This window comes from Mytilus galloprovincialis, chromosome 4 (genome assembly GCF_965363235.1).
Source record: "Mytilus galloprovincialis chromosome 4, xbMytGall1.hap1.1, whole genome shotgun sequence".
In the NCBI taxonomy this organism is placed as follows: Eukaryota; Metazoa; Mollusca; class Bivalvia; order Mytilida; family Mytilidae; genus Mytilus; species Mytilus galloprovincialis.
This window is the reverse complement of record NC_134841.1, coordinates 24109828-24132460: the sequence shown is the minus strand read 5'-3', so window position 1 is coordinate 24132460 and position 22633 is coordinate 24109828. Positions and strand designations below refer to the sequence as shown.

The window sequence follows — 22633 nt, the reverse complement described above, 5'->3', positions numbered from 1 at the left end:
CTTGACACCATTTGCGAGTATGATCTTGAGGAAACGATGATAGTCCGTCGGAAGGGGACGATAAATGGCTGACCCGTGTTAAGAGAGAGCCATATCTCTTGCACGTTAAAGACACCCTTGTAGATATCGAAAAAAGAGCAGGTTAATGCCATTACAAGGCAGCACTCGCACCCGCAAAGTGAAAGGGATTAATATAAGTTGCAAAACTTATTTCCCAATCCACTATAAACAAGTATATTTAAAACTATTAAGCTGATGATCACCGAAGATGCAAACTGTTTGGGCGGGAATTTCGACTGTTCACATGTTACTGTCATCAAATTGATTGATTTAAACAATATCTGTACCTTGCCACAGCTTGGTCTATGGACATAAATGAATCACAACTACATCCTATCTTATTATGGTTTAATTGCAAATAAATGTTAGCTTTGCTGATAAATGATAACATGCACTTTTTATAACCTTTGCGGTTTTATAATAAACAAACAAACATAACCTGATGCGTGGGTAAGTTGTTATTATTGTAAATGTCTCTCCTCATTAACTTGAACTTGTGTTCCATCATTTGAAAATGAGTCCTGTATTTTTTTAATAAGTTGACATAGTTTGGGCGAACGCCTTCTTTTTATTATGTTTCTAGGTTTTATTTCAGTTTATAATATGTTAATAATGTAATATGAGGTTACATTTTGTCACCAACGTTGTGTTGACGTATACATTCATATTTTTAACATCTTTGGTATCTGACTTGACTGTCTTTAAATTATGTATATTGACTATTCTGTAAATAAAACACATAAAAGTTCTGAAAAGATAAGGAGTGGTGTGATTGCAAACCAGACAATTATCCATGTAGATGAATACAGGTCGTCGTCCCGTAAATTCAGCTTTAAAAACCCCGGTATGACAAACTGTTTAAAAAGAAAAATAAACTGCCAGATTTTTATCACAACATTGAACGTAAAACCAAATATGGCAGACAACCAATGACAAAGAAAAATAAAGAAAAAAAGCATTAACAAAGTTCAATAATTTCACTTTAAGATGCATAACTTCAAATGTTAAATTTGATATATTTAAAGATGGTCAACCTCATATACTGTAATCTGTTTTCAACATCCTATTTCTCAGTAGTTACATACCGTCTGTCCCATCATATGGCTCTTAAATATTTATTTTGACACGTTACTATCGTGCCTTTTCACTAGAAGGAAGTCATTAAAAGGGAGTTGTTCCTACAACAAAATTAAAACTACTCTAACTGAGCTGAATGTAAACGAGAACAAACGACAGAAATAGTCGGTTTATAGGTGTTATGATCGCCCTCACGAGTTGGTCAACCTGTACGATGTGATTTACTCACTTGTTACATGTTTGTTGTGGTCTTAGATAATACAACACAATAAACGTTTTGATTTCAAACATGTAACATGTCCACACATAGACAAACTGGTGAAAAAGATTAAAAAAAAAAAAAAAAAGAGTACAGGAGTAGATCGGATATCATCTAAGCTAGTACGAGCTGGTACACCAGTTCTGAACAAATGTGTAACAAACTTATTAAGAGTACTATAGAATAAAGTGAATTTCTAAACAGACTCAAATAAACTTAGGTCGTAACTCTACACAAAAAGAACGATCCACTTGCTAAAAGAACAGACCTGTATTAAAGCATTTTATTCTACAATTTCAAAAGTTTATGAATTAAGTGGTTATTTCTGACCATTTTATTGTTTTTTAAATCTATTTCACGCCTTTATTATTTGCATTTAGAACAGGTCATAAAAGTCAGACAAGTTTGATGAGACTCCTTGAATTAAGATGTGAAAATAGCTCTGAATAACAATATGTATGTGGCAACAATACTAATGGATCATTCGTTTTGACTGTCTACCACATTCATGCCATTCTTTTAAGTTAATAACCTGCCTCTGGTTTTTCTTCGAAATCAGTGAAATTACTTCAAAATTGACATAGGCAACGCATCAAAATTCATGGAGTATTCAGCAGTTTGACTGGCATCCAGAAAGGGGTACACCAAGGCTCAAACATCGGACCTCTATTATTTAAAAATTTTTTTAAATTACATATTTTATTTTTACTTTGCGATGACCATGAGGGCATTCCGCCGATGATGCATTGCTACCGCCTAGATTTCCATTACGTAACTTTCGTTTTGGGTTATATATATATCAACATTATAAATACGCGCACACAAACGAGTACAAAATAACATTCCTTATCGTTTGTTATAAATACATCTCTTAAAGGAATACTTATAAAAATATTTTTGCTTAGAACATAAATTAATACTTGTAATATGAAAATGTTTTTTCGTTAGATATGTATATACAAATGAATGATTTTTTATTTATATATATATATATATATAATAAGTAAAAAATCAGTCATTTGTTATTTTCTATGCACACGTACCGAAAAAGCGTGTTAATGCTTGCAGAAGATCATCTGAAGAACGTTTTTTGGTCATCCCCGCAAGGACTGGTAACTCTGCATGGAATATTGGTTTTGCGGGAAAATATAAATGTCTATAATCATATCCAATCTTTTAGAAAAAAGGTTTACAGAAGAGTGTCCACCATGCACTTGCACTGCACTATTATCAGAATAGTAGATTGGAATGATATACAAATGGATGAAAATTATATATACAGGTGCCGATCCAGCCATTTTTAAAAGGAGGGTTCCCAACCCAGAGTAAAGAGGGGGTTCCAACTATATGCTCCCATACAAATACATTGATCGTCCAAAAAAAGGGAGTCCAACCCCCGGAACCTCCCCCTTTTTAGATCCGCCAATGTATACATATAACTGTTATATTGATATGATATATAACAACAAACCAGTGTATACTGATTTGTATCACTTCAATATAATAGTTATTAAGGTGAGATTGAATTTCCTGTCATTTATTCATCATCCAAGCACGAAATAAGTCCCAGATAAAGAAAAAATATATCTCTGTTCATTAACCCCAGTTTCCGGTATAGAGATGTAATTTGTTTCTGAAACAAGTACCTTTAACCATCCACAAGAACTTGCGGTCATCCGATGTTCAGTACTTCAGTACTTTGTTCTCAACATGGTATCCTGTAATAAAAACGCCGACGATAATACTATTTTGAAAATTTATTATGTATACTTGAAAGACACAGTGCTGTTTTAATTGATATTTTTAGATTCAATTGTATAAGAAAATCCTAATGAATTCCAAGATTTTGTGGTTGGAAAATAAAACAATTGCAAAGAAGCCTGATTTTAATTTACTGTGAGTCAGCTTAAATATCACGTGATGAGATTGACCAATTATTTAACCATATTTTAAATTTTTGTCGAAAAGCATCTCAACAACTGAATGTTTAAAGCGCAGTATTTGCTATCTTACTAAATTGAATAAACTTACATTTTTTCATACCTTTATTTTATCTAATTTATTTTTTTTGTCCTTTGTCATGGCATTTTTACAACCAAAAAAAATACCACTTAGTAGAGGTTTCTCAACATCTTACGAACGGACGAAACTCTACGAACGTATCGTTATGGAGCAGTAATTTTGTTATAATAAAATCCATAATAAATGTCTTCCGATACTGCAGTGTGTTTAAAAGACAACAGTAAACAACTAAATGTCCTTTTTTGCAACCTTGCATTTTATTGTTGTCATTAAACATCCTTGTTCCAATTTATTTTCTGTTGTTGACTGTTGCGTTTTCTTACGTTGAGTTCCGTTTGTTGACATGTCGTATATATGCGTTCGATTTATCTCCCTTATCTATTCAAAAAGAACATTTTTTTTATAATGTCCTTGATTAAAAAAATCAACACATCTAGTTTGCAATTGGTTGATTGATTGTTTGGTGTTTAACGTTCATTGGCAAATATTCCATTCATTTCATTGCGAAATTAGCGTTTGGTAAAGGATTGATAAGTGATTGAGATAACACATTGGATAAGTTAATTAAAATTTATTATGAAATGTATCCACACGTCCCTTCTATGGGTCCAATTGGTTTGAGTTACTATGAGTTTCATTTTTTCGTGTCGAAGAGTATCTTGGATAGATACGTCGTAACATAGCTCTTTTATTTCTAATATTTATTGGGAATCAGTTTAAGAAATTTAAAGGTGCACTCTATCTATCGTTAGAAATAGAGTTTTGTGTGTTTTTGTTGAAAGTATGAGTGCTACAGCCCTAACAAAACTGGTAGTCACATAGTTATCAAAATATATATTTTTATATATAACACCCCTAACTAAAAAGAAAAATGAGAAATATGAAAAACAGAGGAAATATGCACAGTATGCCGTAGAAGCTTAACGGAAACAATAAATAAGAAAAAAATTATGTATATACATGTACTTATAATTATACTATAAAGGAAACATACACACATAGAATAAGAAAGGCCATGATAACAAAACAAACACAATATATAAGTTTAAATATGTATTTCAATATTTTCCTTTATTTTTTTTGTTAAGTCTACCAATGTATAACAATATATCAATAAGAAGAAATCATTTGGATCTTAGGGGATGGGGCAAAGAAGTTATCCCGGAACTTATTGGGATTTAAATCGAAAGGCGTTCACTCCTAGATTTATTTTACCTCATGTCCACGAAAGAATTTTTACCGTTAATCAACTTCTAGCTAAGATTCAAAAAGATTCCTATCCCTTTCCATCCATATATCTATATTTACCTTTTTCACATATACTACATAGTGATGTTGTCATCATGTTTATTAAAATTTCTTGTACGATTACTGTCCTTTGATTAAATATTATCTATTCTTCGCTTAAATTTATAGATCAGTAAGACTTTCAACTGTGTTGATTGAACAGTAAATTGTATATTATATATTGAATAATATCAAATAAATATAATATGTATTTGATTAAAAATGGATTTAAAAAAACAAGCATGCATATTTTACATATAAAAGACATTTCAAAGGGAAGAAGAGCACAGCCGATAATCCAATATTATAAGATAAATTACTGCTCCCTCTTTTCTCGTTACGGCAAGTTACGTCAAGTTAGGGCGATTTTCGTTCGTTCGTAAGATGTTGAGAAACCTCTAGTAAGATAAAAATTGACGAAAAGCACTTTACGATTATAAGCTACGCTATTACGTACGATGAATTACTTATACGAGCAAAGTTTTCGTCACTGAAAATTAGACGTATGCGTAACATGGATATTGAATGTTTAAAATGTAACCACAATGTATAACCGATTTAGCTGTATTAAAAGATTGTATTATATATAATTCTAGATATTCTTATATTGTAGATAAACCTCTGGTTCGAAAAAGATGTTTATTGCGTTTCATTTTTGTGTTATGGAATTTATTGCACATGTACATTGCGTTATTTTATTGTTATGTCTTTTATGTCGGTTAAAAGCTCATGAGCCAAATGATACTGAAATAAATATACATATTTATATAAAATTATTAAGTTTTAAAAAAACTTATTCTTATATATCTTTATGTTAAATCATTACGTTTTATATCATGAGTCTTGCTATAAATTATTTAAAGTTACAGGAAGTTTGAGTTGTCATAACCGTTGTCAAAATAATAACATTTTTATGGGTAGCTGTCACATATGTTTACGATGTATCTGATGAAGAAGTTCCTTGCGAGATTTGATATTCATATACCTTTTGCGTTTGTATTCCTTCAATTGGTCAAGTAATATTGTCCACTGGCGACTTGGCGACTTGGCGATTATTGCCATTAGTCTGCTGTAAAATATCTATAAAAGATTCTATGACAAAAGGGATAGTCACTTTTATAACATACGTGTCCGAAAACAGACACAATCATCTGTCATTTATTGCGCTTAAGTTCATTTTAAGGTTCTAACATGTATATATCAAACTTGTAAAAAAAAATACAAATCTATTCTGTAATGTAACTATATGTTGTACCTATATATCTAAGCCTTCAGTAAATAAGAATATTTGTCATCGTCATGAGGATCAAAGAAGGAAAATCTTGCACAAACTTTTACGATCTTGTAATATTTTTTCCATCAAAAGTTGGAGTAATATCGCTCAATATCATACGTTTCGTTTCTACTTATTAGTACTAAAGAAATTTCATACAGTGCGACGTTCAATTTATGAATATGAATTTGCGTACCCTTTCTGGGGCCAAATATTTTTGTTTATAAAACAACAAAAATAAAGCAATTAACCGACAAAATAATTTGAACGATGAAGACAGCGTTTGGAAATCTTGTTTTTCTATTTGTGTTATGGGGTAAGTGTTTTTTACTTGTTTTGTGTCGTAAATAATTCAAGCGCTGTTTTACATATTTACATCAGAAGTAAGCATTGACGAATACTGATTCGCATGCTACCCATCTGTATTGAATTTACTAGTATCAAAACTGTCCTTAAACCTGCAATTGATCAATGATTATGAAACAGTGTACGGACACCTCCTCATATTTGACTTGTTTTGCTGCACGGATACCTGCTCGTCTTTGCTTTGCTACATGGTACATACATCTGCTCATATTTGACTTTAGCTAGTTTTCTATTTGTGTTTTGTGTACTTTTGTTTGTCTACTTGCCTTTTTTTTTTAGTCATGGCGCTGTCAGTTTGTTTTCAGTTTATGAGTTTGAATGTCCCTCTGGTATTCATCAGCTCATTGTTGATATACTAGATATATATACACCTCGCCAAAAGTAAAGCAACACCTGATAATTTTCCAGAATCGTTTTTTACTGAATTCATAACTTATCGAAATATCGATACAATGAACTAAATGTGTTTTTATAAGATAACATATATAATATAAATTGAAAAGTGAAAGTTTGGAATGTTTTCATGATTGTATTTTTACTATTTCATTTTGGCAAATGGTTGTAAAATGGCAAAACAAAATACAAGATGAAGTTTCAACTTGTACTGACGTTTTTGAAAATTTGCTTTGCTCTATACACAAATTCCTTTTTAAAACTCGACAGTGACAATTTGTTAATACATTAAATCTTTCACGCTTCCGGACAAGTTAATTCACACGTCGTCTCAAGCTTTGAACCACGCCGCGTTTATGTTCTAACAAGAATTCTTTGCCATTCTTCAATCAAGGCTGCTCGTAATTCCTGTTAATTCTTACTAGCAGGAATCCTGTTGTTGATTTTTGGACCAATATCATCCCAGACATGCTCAATGGGATTCATATCCGGTGACATGGGTGGCCAAGGAATAGTGTCAGTTACCTCCTTGCGTAAATAATCTGAAACAATGCGTGCTCTGTCTGGCTTAGCATTATCGTCAATGAATATTGGTCTAGTTGCAAGATTGTGATAGTCAAAATGTGGCTCATCGATATCCCGGGTATGTTATCACGATATTTTAGACACGTCATAGTCCCATCCAGAACATAAAGGTCCATTTTGCAGTCATATGAAAAGCATCTCCAAAATGTCAAACTCCTACCACCAAACGCTGTGGTTCCAATAATGTACTGTTTCCTTTATGCTGTATTCCGAGGACGCCATACGGCCATGCGCTCATCAATATGATGTTGGAGGAATTTTCTCTCGTGAAATTTTCAGATGAATCGGACAACCGGTTGTTGGGTTGCTGCCCTGAATTGGTAATTTTAAGGAAATTTTGCCGCTTTTGGTGTTATCTTGAATATTATTATTAACAGCAATAATGTTCAGCAAAGTAAGATCTAAAAATGAGTCAACATGACCAAAATGGTCAGTTGACCTCTAAAGGAGTAATTGTCCTTTATAGTCAATTTCTAACAATTTTCATTAATTTGGTAAATTGTTGTAAATTTTTACAAAATATTTTCCTCTGTAACTAAAGTAAAGGGCCAAGTTTATTATAGATAGAGACAATTGTAAGTAGCAAGCATGTTCAGTAAAGTAAGATCTACAAACACAATTCTGTCATGAATCCATTTGTGTCCTTCATAGACCAAGGTGAGCGACACAGGCTCTTTAGAGCCTCTAGTTTAAGGTACCTAGGAATAGAATTTGTACCTGAATTCGTACCTTTCGATTAACAATAGATTAAAGAAATATGTGGAATCAAAGCAGTATCAAATTTAATTTTAAAAAAAAATAGGAGAAAAAAAAGTAGGTGTTGCTTAACTTTTGGCGAGGTGTATATATAGAGTTCACTTATACTTCTTGCGATACGGACAGAATTTTATCGTTTAAATTTAAGACTTCATGGACACCGCCTGATCGTTGAATTTCTAGACTGCATATATATACATGCTAACCGTTGATCATGACTTGGTAGACTTACTTCTACTGATATTTGACTTGGTAGACTGGTCGGACTCTAATCGATATTTCACGGACACCTGGTCATCGTTTAAGTGGTAGATTTACCAGATTCTTATTGATATTTGACATATACCTACGTATCGTTTACTTGTTATACTGCACAGATTTCTACTCATGGGTTCATTGCTTTGCTATCGGACACTTGCTCATTAATTCATCAAACATGAGTCGTTAAACTGGACGGTTTTATATACTGGTCTTTGCATTGTACATGTTCTGGACACAGCGGACATATTATGGTTACAAAATTGAACATTTTCACATTTTGTAAAAAAAAAAGTTTTCTCTCTCTTAATACATCTACTACATTTATAAATTGAAAATTACAGACAAATAGAATTAAGATCTTGCCCTACGTTTTATTATTGGATACAAAACATTCGAAATTTGTCCTAATCCTTTTGAATTTTCTTGACATTTTTATGTAATTTTAATTTGGTAACATACTCAAAATACTTTTGCAACTCCGAGCATCACACATGAAAGCTGACCTATAATTTCCGTAGTGAATAAAAGACTAATTAAAAGCTGCATGTACATTTTAAGTTTTCAAACCTTTATGAATGATTGGAAATATAGTGTGAAACAAAAGCTTTATTGAAGTGCAAGACTGAAATACAACTACAAGTACAATCAGATAAAATTTAGAGAGGGTGGGAACGATATAAACAGCTTTTCCTAACTTGTGAATCTTACTTCCAGAAGTGATGTTAATACAACAAATTGGGACAAAACCTGTCGAACCCCCACACACATCTAATACAGCTGATACCGGAAGTCATGCCTCTAAGCCAGTTGATACCGGTACTCAAAAGGTTCCCTCAAAGCCAGTAGATACCAGCAAACAAGGATCGCAGCAAGATGATACCGGAAGGCCAGCAGATACCGGAGTACCAGCATCGAAACCAGCTGATTCCATTACACCACAACAACCGTCTAAGCCAGTAGATACCAGCAAACAGCAAGGATCTCAGTCAGATGATACGAGAAGTCCATCATCTAAACCAGCTGATCCCGTTAACCAACAAGAGCCCTCTTCGCCAGTAGATACAGGCAAACAGCAAGGTTCTAGGACAGATGATACTAGAATTCCAGCATCAAATGTAGCTGATCCCGTTAACCAACAAGAGCCCTCTACGCCAGTAGATACAGGCAAACAGCAAGGTTCTAGGCCAGATGATACTAGAATTCCAGCATCAAATGTAGCTGATCCTGGTAATCCACCAGGTCCCTCACCGCCAGTAGATACAAGCAAACAGCAAGGATCTCATTCAGATGATACAGCTGGAAGTCAGGCATCTAAACCAGCTAATCTTAATAGTCCACAAGTTCCATCTAAACCTATAGATACCATCAAACAGCAAGGATCTCATCAAGATGATACAAGAAGTTCGGCATCTAAGCCAGCTGATCCAGTTAACCAGCCCTCTACACAAGTTGATACAAACAAACAGCAAGGTTCTAGGCCAGATAATGCTGGAAGTCATGCATCCAAACCAGCTGATACTGGACGTCTAGCATCTAATCCAGCTGATTCCGGAGGTCCATCATCGAAACAAGCTGACCCCATTAACCAACAACAACCTTTTATACCACTTGAAACCAGCAAACAACAAGGGTCTCAGGCAGATGACGCCAGAATTCAAGCACCTAAACCAGCTAATCCTGGCAGTCCACAAGATCCCGCAAAGCCAGTAGACACAAGCAAACAACAAGGATCTCAGTCAGATGATATAAGCAGTCCAGCATCTAAGCAAGTTGATACCGGTAGTCAAGCATCGATACCAGCTGATCCATCTAACCAACTACCTTTTATGCCAGCAGATACTATCAATCAGCAAGGATCTTTGCCAGATGATACTGGGAGTCAAGCAACTAAGCCAGCTAATACCGGTACTCCACAAAGTCCCGCAAATCCAGTAGATACCAGCAAACAAGCATCTAAGCCAGATGATATCGGAAGTCAAGCAGCTAAACCAGCTGATCGAATTAACCAACAACAGCCCTCTACGCCAGTTGATAAGCCGGTAGATACCAGCAAACAACAAGGATCGCCGCTAGATAATACCGTAAGTCCAGCATCTAAACCAGCTGATCCCGGTAATCAACAATTTCCTTCTAAACCAGCTGAAACTGGTAGCAAACAAGGATCTACGTCAGACGATACCGGAAGTCAACGAGAACCTAAGCCAGTTGTTTCTGTAGATCAATCAGCCACTACAGAATGCCCGAATTTACCAACACGATATGAGGATAACTTACTCATTATTGAATCAAAAGACTGTGAAATGTAAGTATAGCAAATACTGTATCAATTAATGTTAATATATTTCCATTGCTCAAACGACCAGAAAAATACAACAAATTTCTTGTCTATGCGTAAATCTGACACTAGTTATTTTTTTAACGAAAGAGGTTATATTGATCCTAATTTTATTTTCAGAGAAAAAAATGATAATAAATAAAAGCACTCTCTGGATATTTGTAAAAATCATTAAATGTGCACTTGTCTGAAATAATAAAATTAATGTAATAATTTTAATTCACAGAGGAGTCTATAAATTTTCAAGGCGATAGAAAATATATTTTTTTTAATTTGATTTGAGATTTATAATATCCTCATTTAGGTATGAATTTTTCCTTTTTCAAAACCTATTATTTAAAATGAGATTTACTTACTTTCATTTTTTATTTGCATCATTAATTAAAAGAGTCAAAGAGTAAGCTATTTTTTTTGGAAATTCGACGTTTCCGCAATAAATAGTGCAATGAGAAAACAATTAGAAAATTAATATGTCGTGTACAAGTTGCAATTTTGTACAGGTTATAACATGTACAAAAGTTTTGTACATGTTATAATTTTTACAATGCCAAAATACAAGTTATAACATGTTCTGTACATAAGTACCTCGTACATGTTTAACATGTACAAAATATTGCTTAAAAATGGTTTTAACCTGTACAACATTTTAAAAAAATAATAATAAAGCAGAATATACATTCACGTAAAATTTATCAAATAATTAAGAACAATAATCAAATGCAAACGTAGGTGCATTATTTAAACTATGCATAAAACACCTCATTTTCATACATTTTAGAAACAAGATTTTTTTACTTGTTGCTACAAGACAGAGACATGTAACACTTTTGAGTTGCACAAAACTTTCATTCGTCTATATTTGAACCTACCAGACTTACAAACTGCCTTTCTTACACTGGCAATGCACAAAACTTTGCCCTCCAATTAATGACATCTTACGCACCATCTCTCTCACACACATATCACTCATGGGGACTTCAGACACATTTAAAGCTGCATTTCCAAGAAATTGAACCTGTTTTTTTTACTCCAGTTGTCCAACTAAGGTCTTAGTTCCAAGTTTATAGCCACCATGTTCATTAATATTCATCAACATGCTGCCTGTTATGTTTTTTCTCATCGGCAGGGCCCATATCAATAGAAGGAATGGGAAGGATAACGCCTTGGGAGAGAACAGTTAATCTAGTTTTTGAGTTTTTGTCAAGGCTTTAGCTATTACCTACTAACCCGAAAAAAGCCCTCTTTCGTTCACGTTTGATGTCAATATTTGTAATCTTCGATAGATCCTCACTGGTATTGACAGCAGGAATATCACCACCTAAAAGCGCCCTCTTTTGAGGAAGTATAGCAGTAGATGGTCATGCTGATACTTCCTCACCAACTATGTTATAATCAATTCATTCAAAAACCATTGTTTCAACAATTTGTACATTGTTGTCCATTCAATTCACCGTCAGTTTCAGTGTTTGTGTTAGTATTAATGTCCGTCTCTGACATTGTTTTGTCAGTTTCAATTTAAGTGCCGATATGTTCTGTCTCGGTAAAGGGGTCTTCAATATCAGTATTATTGGATACAGAACTTGCTTCAAATGTTGCTTCTAAATCTTCTTCTGTTTGAATACCAGGTAAGAATACAGAATAATGTTTATTGACAACATGACTTGTTGTTCATTTTAAAGTCTTTAAGGTATTAAGTTATTTTAAAAACTTTTAAACTGGTCATTAACTGTATCAAAAAGGTATCAGACACTATCATGAATGGACAATATAAAAAAAAAATATGAAAATATTATTGAGGTTAATGGCATGTGTTAATATAATATTAGAAACATACACATATATGTTTAAACTCTTTTAGGTCATTTTTTAGTAGCAATAAACAAAAAAACTATGTCAATTGGACATGCTTTGATACTATATATGCCCTTGAATTTTTACTAGATAACATTTTTGTTCGCTTTGGGAATTCCGTATATCGTCAGATTATCGGAATTCCAATGGGGACTAACTGTGCACCACTTATTGCGGACCTGTTTTTGTATTGCTATGAGTTACAATTTATGACAAAAATAAGCAAAGACCCTGGCATCGAAACAACATCTGATAAACAAATTTAATAATACTTTTAGATATTTGGATGACATTTTGGCTCTCAATAATGACGACTTCAGTATGTATATTAAAGAAATTTATCCTGCTGAACTTACTTTAAATAAAGCTAATACTAACAATGACCACTGTCCTTTTCTCGATCTTGATATCTATATCACTAACGGAAAGCTGAATACTAAAACTTATGATAAAAGAGATGATTTTTCATTTCCTATCGTTAATTATCCATTTTTAGATGGTGACGTTCCCTTGTCACCATCTTACGGTGTTTATATATCTCAACTTGTACGATTCGCTCGTGTATGTAACACTCTTTTAGATTTTAACGAGAGAAATTTATGTATTACTGAAAAATTATTACACCAGGGTTTTCGATATCACAAACTAGTCAAAACATTTACTAAATTTTATCATCGGTATAAGGACATCATTCGTAAATATAGCTCAACATGCAGACTTCTTATACGTTCAGGTATTTCACATCCAATTTTTTATGGAAATATTCTTTATAAAGCACAAAGGTGTCAGTATTCACCTCAAAAACTAACAAAACCTTTGAATAGACTTATTAAGAAGGGATATAGTTACGATACTGTTGTCAGGTCAGTAAAGACTGCATATTTTGGCGTTAATATTGATTCACTTATAGGGTCTTTGCATCGGAACTAAACACATTTATTCAAAAACCAGTTGTTGGCATGACACGGGTTATGTTCTTCTCATATATGTTATGATGGTATGATACTAAACCCCTAACGGGAAGGATTGTGCCTGATGTTCATATGATGAAATCATAATCTTTCAGTCAGTTTAATTGAAGTCTGGAGCTGGCATGTCAGTTAACTGCTAGTAGTCTGTTGTTATTTATGTATTATTGTCATTTTGTTTATTTTCTTTGATTACATGTTCTGACATCAGACTCGGACATCTCTTGGACTGAATTTTAATGTACGTATTGTTACACGTTTACTTTTCTACATTGGCTAGAGGTATAGGGGGAGGGTTGAGATCTCACAAACATGTTTAACCCCGCCGCATTTTTGCGCCTGTCCCAAGTCAGGAGCCTCTGGCCTTTGTTAGTCTTGTATTATTTTAATTTTAGTTTCTTGTGTACAATTTGGAAATTAGTATGGCGTTCATTATCACTGAACTAGTATATATTTGTTTAGGGGCCAGCTGAAGGACGCCTCCGGGTGCGGGAATTTCTCGCTACATTGAAGACCTGTTGGTGACCTTCTGCTGTTGTTTTTTTTTTCTATGGTCGGGTTGTTGTCTCTTTGGCACATTCCCCATTTCCATTCTCAATTTTACATGTATTTTTTTTTTCTTCTTCAAATTTTGTACAAGTTAAAACCGTTTTTTTAAAAGCAATATTTCGTACATGTTATAACATGTATGAGGTACTTTTGTACATGTTATAACTTGTATTTTGGCATTGTACAAATTATAACATGTACAAAATTTTTGTACATGTTATAACCTTACAAAATCGCAACTTGTACACGACATATATATTGATGAATATTTATATTGCTAATCAGGTCATCTAATTATGTATGGTGTGTATTATATTTTTTCCCTTTTATACAAATGATATTAGATGTGGACATCAAAGAGACATTAACCTTTGTAACACATGTACAATAAAGGCCATACAAGACATCTAATGTTAACATATGTTGATAAATGTTTAAATAATTTACATTATCTTTTTCAAAAGCGGCCCGAGTCTGGACAAATAGAAAGAAAATTTCAACAGATACAAACAAAAAGGTCCCATCATTAAACAGTATATTTCTGAGCTTATTTCCAAATCTAAACTATCGACAATATTCTATGATTTCTATTGACTAAGTATTTGGGTATGTTTCAGACTTTCGGTTTATTCATAGCTTGTCTAAACTGTGGGCTATAAGTGACAGGACATAATTAACAAATAATGTCTGAGCCTGTCAACCACGGGCTGACCTTAACATAACTTTAAAAAGGTTAGGATGTAAATGCGTGTTAACTTATATTTCCAGAACTACTATTAATCAAGATGATAATATTTCAAGATTATTATATACATCTACATGTACATGATAGTCGATGGACAATAATTAGAAAAGATGCGTCAAAAAGAAAATAATTTAAAAAATATATTCGGCCATATGCCGAAGAAGAAAAAACAATGTCGTATAGAAACGGCAAATGTAAAACCAGTATGGTATTTTCGAATTAACAACTTAAAAAAACACACGAATTTTGTTATATGTATTAAGACTGATGATTTTTACAGTGTGGTAGAACCTGCAGATATTAAAGACGTAGATTTAGACGACAGGTAGGTCAAATTTAACAGATAAAAACAGGAAAGTGTTGAGCAAGAATGTAATGAAGTATTGCATACACATTAATGCACCAAACAATTTTATGTCAGAATAAAGTTTCATCGTTTTCATATCAACGTTTTTCTCGTTTAATCTCATTCAGACGAAACATGTAACGTATTTTTTTCCCAAACTATAATACATACATTCTGTATATTATCCGTTTTGAATGTGGACATGCAATAAATGTATCCACACTTTGCAAAACAACTTACCAATCTCAATATATCATAAGAATGTGGTCACAGAAGAAACTTTAGAAGGTTCAACTAGACAGTGAAAAGATCAGTGATCACCAAAATTAATTATTATAATAATATCTGGAATGAATCGGTCTTCGGACAAATGGATTGTCGGTTTAATAGGTTGTTGAATTAATGAGACGATGGTGTAATGATCTATCAGCAACTTAGGTTTGTAGTTTTTTGAATGTCAGACTATAATTAGACTTTTGCGTTACCGGAGTTAGTTAGTCAGCGAAACAGGAAACGAACAATAGTGTTTGTTGACTGCTTAACTTCCACTGGCAAATATTTCATGAATGTTCAGGACGATGGAAACGAACAATTTAATATCACAAGATAACTGATATAAACCAAATTATTTAGATCGTGTTTTAACTCGCCATTCAAAGGGGCACTAGCTATCGAATTCATGTTCACCGATTTTAATCAAATTCTAATATTAGATTTATAACAATGTAAAACATTTATTCAAACTATTAAAAGTCTTAAATAACCAACTCACAGGGAACGAACATGAAAATACGTAGCTTCGTTTCGTGTGTATTTTAGTCTAGACGCCATCTAATTAAATATCGAGTTGACCTCTAAAGTCATCCGATGACCGTATAAGCGATGTAAACATAATATAGTTATAAATAGATTAAACAAACTCGTGCTGTTTGATTTTTCTAGGTCTATTTAGTTTCATATTATAGATGAAAAATATGTTTATCATCGTTTTTACCTGTATACGAATGAGTTTTTGAGAATCGAGTCAGTCAATGCAACTAAATGATTTACTTTTGTTTCGAATTTCACATTCGATGTTGACATTCTTTGCCTTTAAATAACTTTACACATGAATACGGATCAATGAGGTCGAAGTATTCACTTGCAAGTGAATAATTCATAATCAATGTTTTTTTAGCTTATTTTGACAAAATTGAACCATACTGGCTACTAAAAGCAAAATTTTTTTTTCGATATTAAATTATTTTGCATTTCATTAATGATTGAGCAAAAAAATAATATATTAGATTTTTTATACATCTCAAAGCTAGTGCCCCTTTAAACAAGAAGTAATAGGTTATTGAATATTATCGTGTTTATATGTATTTCAGAGACAATAGAGGAAAAGGCAAAGGCAGAAAATCCAAACCGAAGAAACACATGTACGTACTACTATTCAGTATTATAAACTAACTAAAAAGTAAAATCACAAAAATACTGAACTTAGAGGAAAATCAATTTGGAAAGTCCATAATCACATGGCAATTTCAAATAACAAAACACATAAAAAACGAATGGACAAGAACTGTCATATTCCTCACTTGGTACAGGCATTTTCAAATGTAGAAAATGGTGGATTAAACCTGCTTTTATAGCGCTAACCCTCTCACTTTGATGACAGTCTCATCAAATTCCTAACTTTCCTAAATATCCATTAGGTGATTTAAAAAAATAATAATAAACACTCATTGACAGCAACTATTAAATCCATTGTGTTTAATGTGTATTTGTTTAAAAAACACTATCCCGTTAACATATTTATGAACGTAAAACTTCATACGCTAAATATAAATGTTTGTGTTAATTTTGAGAATGAAGCAAGAAAACTAGACACTCCAACATGCCTGCAGAAAATTAATAGTAAAACTGAATTGTAAATGAAATTAAAGTAAATTGAATCGCCTAACATTTAGAATAAGGTGCTTTATATATTGCGTATAAAAATCTTTCTCACAATTTTCCATTATAGGAAAGAATACCGGCCAAAGGCAACATTTAAATATATCAACAAAGCAAACCAACAATTGAATGATGACCAGACAGTGGTCTCATCCGGGTCCTGTCCAGAATTACCAACAAAACGTGTGTTCAATGTAGTAACAATAGAACTGATTCCAGGTCAATGTGAAATGTAAGTCATTAGATCTTCTTTTCTGTCAATGTGAAATGTAAGTATATTTTCTGAACAGGAGTTACAGCTTCTTTTTTATAGACATTTTCTATACGAACCTTCATATTTTTTTTAGAAATTCTATTGTCAAAATGTAACGCGATAATAATAATCATCGATGTATGTTAAAATTAATACCCTTAATAGTACAAATTTACTAGATTAATTATAATAAGTGGTATGTCATAAAATGATAAAAAAATTATATATTTATACTCTACGGAATAACTTGATAATAAATCTTTTGGACATAACAAGTAAAAGTTAAGAAAATAAAGAAGTACAATTTTATTAATTGATTGTTATTCCTGTAAACTCAAGTGACATTTTTATATTTTCGTCACGACGCACTTGTATTCGATCAACTGGCGAATGCATAAAGATCTGTCGTCTTTAGTAACACCAGAAACAAAGCAAGCATACTATTACATATAGTTACTCTAACATCCTGATAGAGCTCTTACATATCGATTTCTGTTATGAATAATACCATATCTTAGACTCGTAAAATTCATTTAGTAATATCATATTTACTGTCTAGTTAGTTGTAATGTGAAAACAAAACTGCACATGACAGACGTTATTTTCTTTTTATTAATACTAGCTTTTCACTATAACCACTCACATAAGAGAAGAAATTTACTTTTTATTTAAATACACTAATTTCGTTGGACAGTTGGCTATTATTGAGTAAACGTAATACGTCAAGTAAATTGCATTCCGACTGGGAACTTACTGTGCCCCTTTGATCACAGATTTGTTCGATTCATTATGATTATAGGAATCACAGCTTTTGATATGTTGATATTTCACATTAAGTATTTGTATTGTTCCTACGATACTGGTATTCCAATGTTAAATATTCTTTTTAACATTTATAATTCCATACTTCACTTTTATGGTTATATAATTCATAAGTTCATGAACGTCTAAATAAAGAACTTTTTAGTGCGTCTTTGAATTACTGTCTCATTAAAGAACATGTGTCAAGATGTTATTTTTTTTATAAATACTTGTACATGTAAAGGTTTGAATTATTAAACATCAGCTGTTAAATAATTCTCACCCTTTAACATGAATTTAACATCATGATATATAATACCATAATAAGACAATAATTCAAAGACGCACACAACAGTTATATAATATTTAGACGTTCATGTACTTATGATTACATGATATGCATGTTTCACGAGAATCTGTCAGTTTGATTGGCTAACAACAATTGCGCGCGTCATTAAAAATTAATATTCATATCAAAATGAACTTTTACTTTCGTGATGACACGTGCGTCAACAAAAAAGTGCACATAAAAAAAAGGGGACAAAAAATGTTCACGGTCTTAATAGCATACCAATATAATTATGCGAAATGAATGCTTTTTTTTTTTTTTGGTATTGGGGTTTTAATGTGTAATCATACACACAATTTTTTTAAACGCACTATTGTTTGGTCAACACTTTAATTACCCAATAAATTTACTAAAAGAAGCATCCAGTTCTTACATAAATTGTAAGACCATAAAAATCATACACACAATTTTTTTAAACGCACTATTGTTTGGTCAACACTTTAATTACCCAATAAATTTACTAAAAGAAGTGCATCCAGTTCTTACATAAATCATAAGACCATAAAAGTGAATTTGTGTAATCTAAATAAAAAAGACGATGTGACATGATTGTCAATGAAACGAATCTTCAAAGAAGACCAAATGATAAAGAAATTAACAATATATGTCCACCTTACGGCCTTCAACCCATATCTTGTAGTCAGCTATGATAGGCCCCGAAATTGTATGTACAAAATAATAATGTTGGGTAATCGGTTGAAATTATCAATCGATTATCTATAACTACATGTATCAGTTGACAGCAACCAACCGACTATCGGTTATATTAACGCATCATCGAATTTTGCCCTTTTTTTTAAATGAAATAATGCATTTAGTCAGATTGTAGATGTCTAATGAGTATATTGCACATCATTGCAGAGTTTTAAATGTTCATATTTGATTTTTTGTTTCCTTTTCCTTTTTTATTTAGCAATTAAGTCAATGAATCAATTGAAGTCTTATCATTACAACAATCACACTGAAATCTATAAATTTTAATGGTATAACTCCCATTATAATTTCAATTTCAAATGCATAGCTGTATAACAATTTGAATGCTTCTCGTATACGAGATATATAAAGTATTCACTTTAAAGCAATTTAGCTAATTTGTAGGCCCACTATTCCTCCCCTAGGCTGAGAGGTGATGAAACTACAGTACAATAATAAAAAAAGCAAACTATAAAAATCAGTTGAATGGGGTTTATCTCAGCAGATTGATACAATTAAAAGCCACCAAACAAAAGAGATTACAGAAATGAATGCTTAGACAAGCTTAGTCACGTAGAAGAAATATGTTCTTGGCAGATTGGAGCAAATGAAATTTTCATAGTCAGAAGTGCGAAACCACGTCAGTTGTTGTCGTCATATCTTTATATCGTTGGGTTGCTGTCTTATTGACGGATACTACGCCTCTCCTTTTATTTCGAATAAAAAATGCATTAAAAGTTAAACATACTTCGAGTTATTAAAGTCTCTGGTTTGAAATCTTGTCTGAGAGGTAATACGCCAATACAGATTTTACTTGTTAACATTTCGTTATGAAACACATTATTATATACTGTAAATGACATGTTTTATATATGGCTTATTCAATAAGATAAACATAATAATAAATTATATCGGAAACACATTAGGTTAAATAAAAAATGAAAATGACAAACTTAATGTTTATTAAATTGCAGAGAACTGGAACTAGAAAAAATTGAGAGGGACGATCAACTGGATAAAAAAGGAAAGGGCAAAAAAGGCAAAGGTGGAAAGGGAAAGTATGTATGAATTAAACTTTGTGCCAATTTCAGCTCCAAAGAATACCGTATTCCATATGTATTCCACATGATGATTCAATTATAATTTCGTCGCTTACGTCTTTAAATAGTAGTAGTATAAGAATCCTACTAAATCGAGATGTTGTGTAACAACTTATACGAAAAACTACAAATTATCATCTTCAATTGGATGAAATTTTGGTAGACATGAAAGGAAATGCACGAAATTTTCAATTTACTACTGTACTAGGACAGATTATTGGAATGTTTTTTACAATAAAATATTTGGGATATCTTGTACTGTCTGCTTCAGTTTAAAAGTGCATTCTATAGAATTTAGGCAATATCTCCTACAGGTAAAGTTGCATAAAAATAATTATGAATTTTGACGTGAATTGGACTGGTACCATATTTATCTCAATTATGATGTTGTGTCATATTCATTGTTTACTTCATCATTTTGTAGTTTCAATCTGTTGTATGTAAAAATTTCGTAGACCCCATATCGATACAGAAAGATATATATATATAAAAGAAAAAGCCGAGTGATGACTTAGATTTGAGACTATTCAAAGGAGATAACTAAAATCTTTATTTGTACTAAAAATAACATTTAGTTAACAATTATAACAGATAGAAGCCAAAGACAATCCCTTCGGGCAGTTGTAATACAGAAAAACAATAGAACAAACTTCAGTTGAAACGGAGGCTAGACCCAGATGTGTATTATATTCCCAATTTTTTACATGTCGTATGAGTACAACTTTTTTCTGGTAACGTAAAGGACCTTAAGTTTGTGCAAAGATCAAAACATAAATAAAACCAAATCAAAATAAATAAAATTTGAGGTGACTGAATATATTTTTTGTTTTTGTATTTTATATGCATCTTGCTTAATTTTAGGAAACACAGTACAAGACCAGACAAAAAATTGTAAGTTTATTTTGATTGCACGCTCAGTGATAAAATATAAATTGAAATGTGATTCTAGAAAAGTTTTTAAAATAACACCTAATGTTATCCATTGCACAGGTAAATCGTCTGTTATCGTTGATGACATATTATTTATTATAGAGTTATTTACTTGCTTTTTCTGTTTTTGCCCTGTTATAGATTAGAGCTGTATTGGATCCGAGACTCGAACAGCCAGTTTATAACAATTTTACATGTTTTTGTTAATTAAATGATTTTAATTCTTCGATTAAACTAAGAAACTTACCATGAAGAAGATATCGTAATTCATATCTGAACTTGTCTTTTCGCATTCAGTGATTCACGATGGTTTTTTTTCTCAACATTATCAGATGTAATTTCTGATTTTTACGTATTGGCGTTTCTTAATTTTGTATTTTAAAAGACATTTGTAAAATTGAAATATTATTTTCTACATTGTAGATTGGAAATGGTCCCAGCTGTATCATTCAGGTCAAAACAGACACAACCACAGTTACCTTGAGTCGTGTTTACACGGACAGCCACTAAAATGCCTTATACTGTTGAATAGACATTTTTCTTACGATGTATTATAATATATTCTTTTCCATTTGTTTCTTTTGTACTAAAACTTAAAAGAAAAACTCGTTTTCATTTCTAGCACACTCCCCATCATAAACAGTCGTCTTTGCATTTCATATGTATCAATATGTCCAGCTCTTCACAAAATTCAACATCACTTCTATATAACGTGAAGTGACATTTCCAATTTGATATAGTGTTAATAGCGAAAGCATTATGGTGCGAACTTGTAACGTGAAATCTGAAACTATTATGATGATAAGTTTCCAAAACGTAAAAAATATCCATGCGTTTGACCAAGAAACACTCCCAGTGAATATGGTAAACATGATTGTTTTATGTTTTGCATTAGGAAAAAGCAAAATCACAAAAATACTGAACTCAGAGGAAAATCAATTCGGAAAGTCCATAATCACATGGCAAAATCAAAGAACAAAACGCATCAAAAACGAATGGACAAGAACTGTCATATTCCTGACTTGGTACAGGCATTTTCAAATGTAGAAAATGGTGGATTGAACCTGGTTTTAAAGCTAGCTAAACCTCTCACTTGTATGACAGTCGCATCAAATTCCATTATATTGACTTATAAAGCATAACATACTTTTTATTCGTTTCGCGATCTGCTCAATTCATGTCATGTTGGGCCTGGGTGGTTAAAACCCTACGATTTCAACATCATGTATATCATACAATGTTATAAAAAATGTGCATGGATTAGATTCACTACCACTATGGCATTCAACAACCTTGACTTCACATGAGGGTCTCGCCCGGTCGATATTTTTGGATACACTTGAGACATAAATTTACGGTAATATTGAGAGACGAACAAAGAACAGGCTCTTTTTTTAATTTTTATACTCAGTTTTAACGTTTTGTCTTACAATCAT

General features: G+C 32.2%; 1 protein-coding gene across 1 annotated transcript; it reads left to right on the top strand.

The window, feature by feature from the left end:
• The first annotated feature begins 6046 nt into the window (after positions 1 to 6046).
• On the top strand, positions 6047 to 21802 carry LOC143071673 (uncharacterized). The gene is made up of 8 exons (XM_076246146.1): positions 6047 to 6294; positions 9054 to 10641; positions 15068 to 15112; positions 16504 to 16554; positions 17142 to 17303; positions 20142 to 20225; positions 21129 to 21158; positions 21621 to 21802. Exons 1-8 carry the CDS (start codon positions 6249 to 6251, stop codon positions 21679 to 21681), a joined length of 2067 nt encoding a protein of 688 aa, XP_076102261.1. The 5' UTR covers positions 6047 to 6248; the 3' UTR covers positions 21682 to 21802.
• Positions 21803 to 22633: the final 831 nt, after the last annotated feature.

Excerpts from the sequence above, each read along its gene's own strand:
- LOC143071673 (XM_076246146.1), top strand. The coding sequence starts at position 6,249 with ATGAAGACAGCGTTTGGAAATCTTGTTTTTCTATTTGTGTTATGGG. Across the intron at positions 15,113-16,503 it reads GACGTAGATTTAGACGACAG|AGACAATAGAGGAAAAGGCA; the intron begins GTAGGTCAAATT and ends TATGTATTTCAG. Across the intron at positions 17,304-20,141 it reads ATTCCAGGTCAATGTGAAAT|AGAACTGGAACTAGAAAAAA; the intron begins GTAAGTCATTAG and ends ATTAAATTGCAG.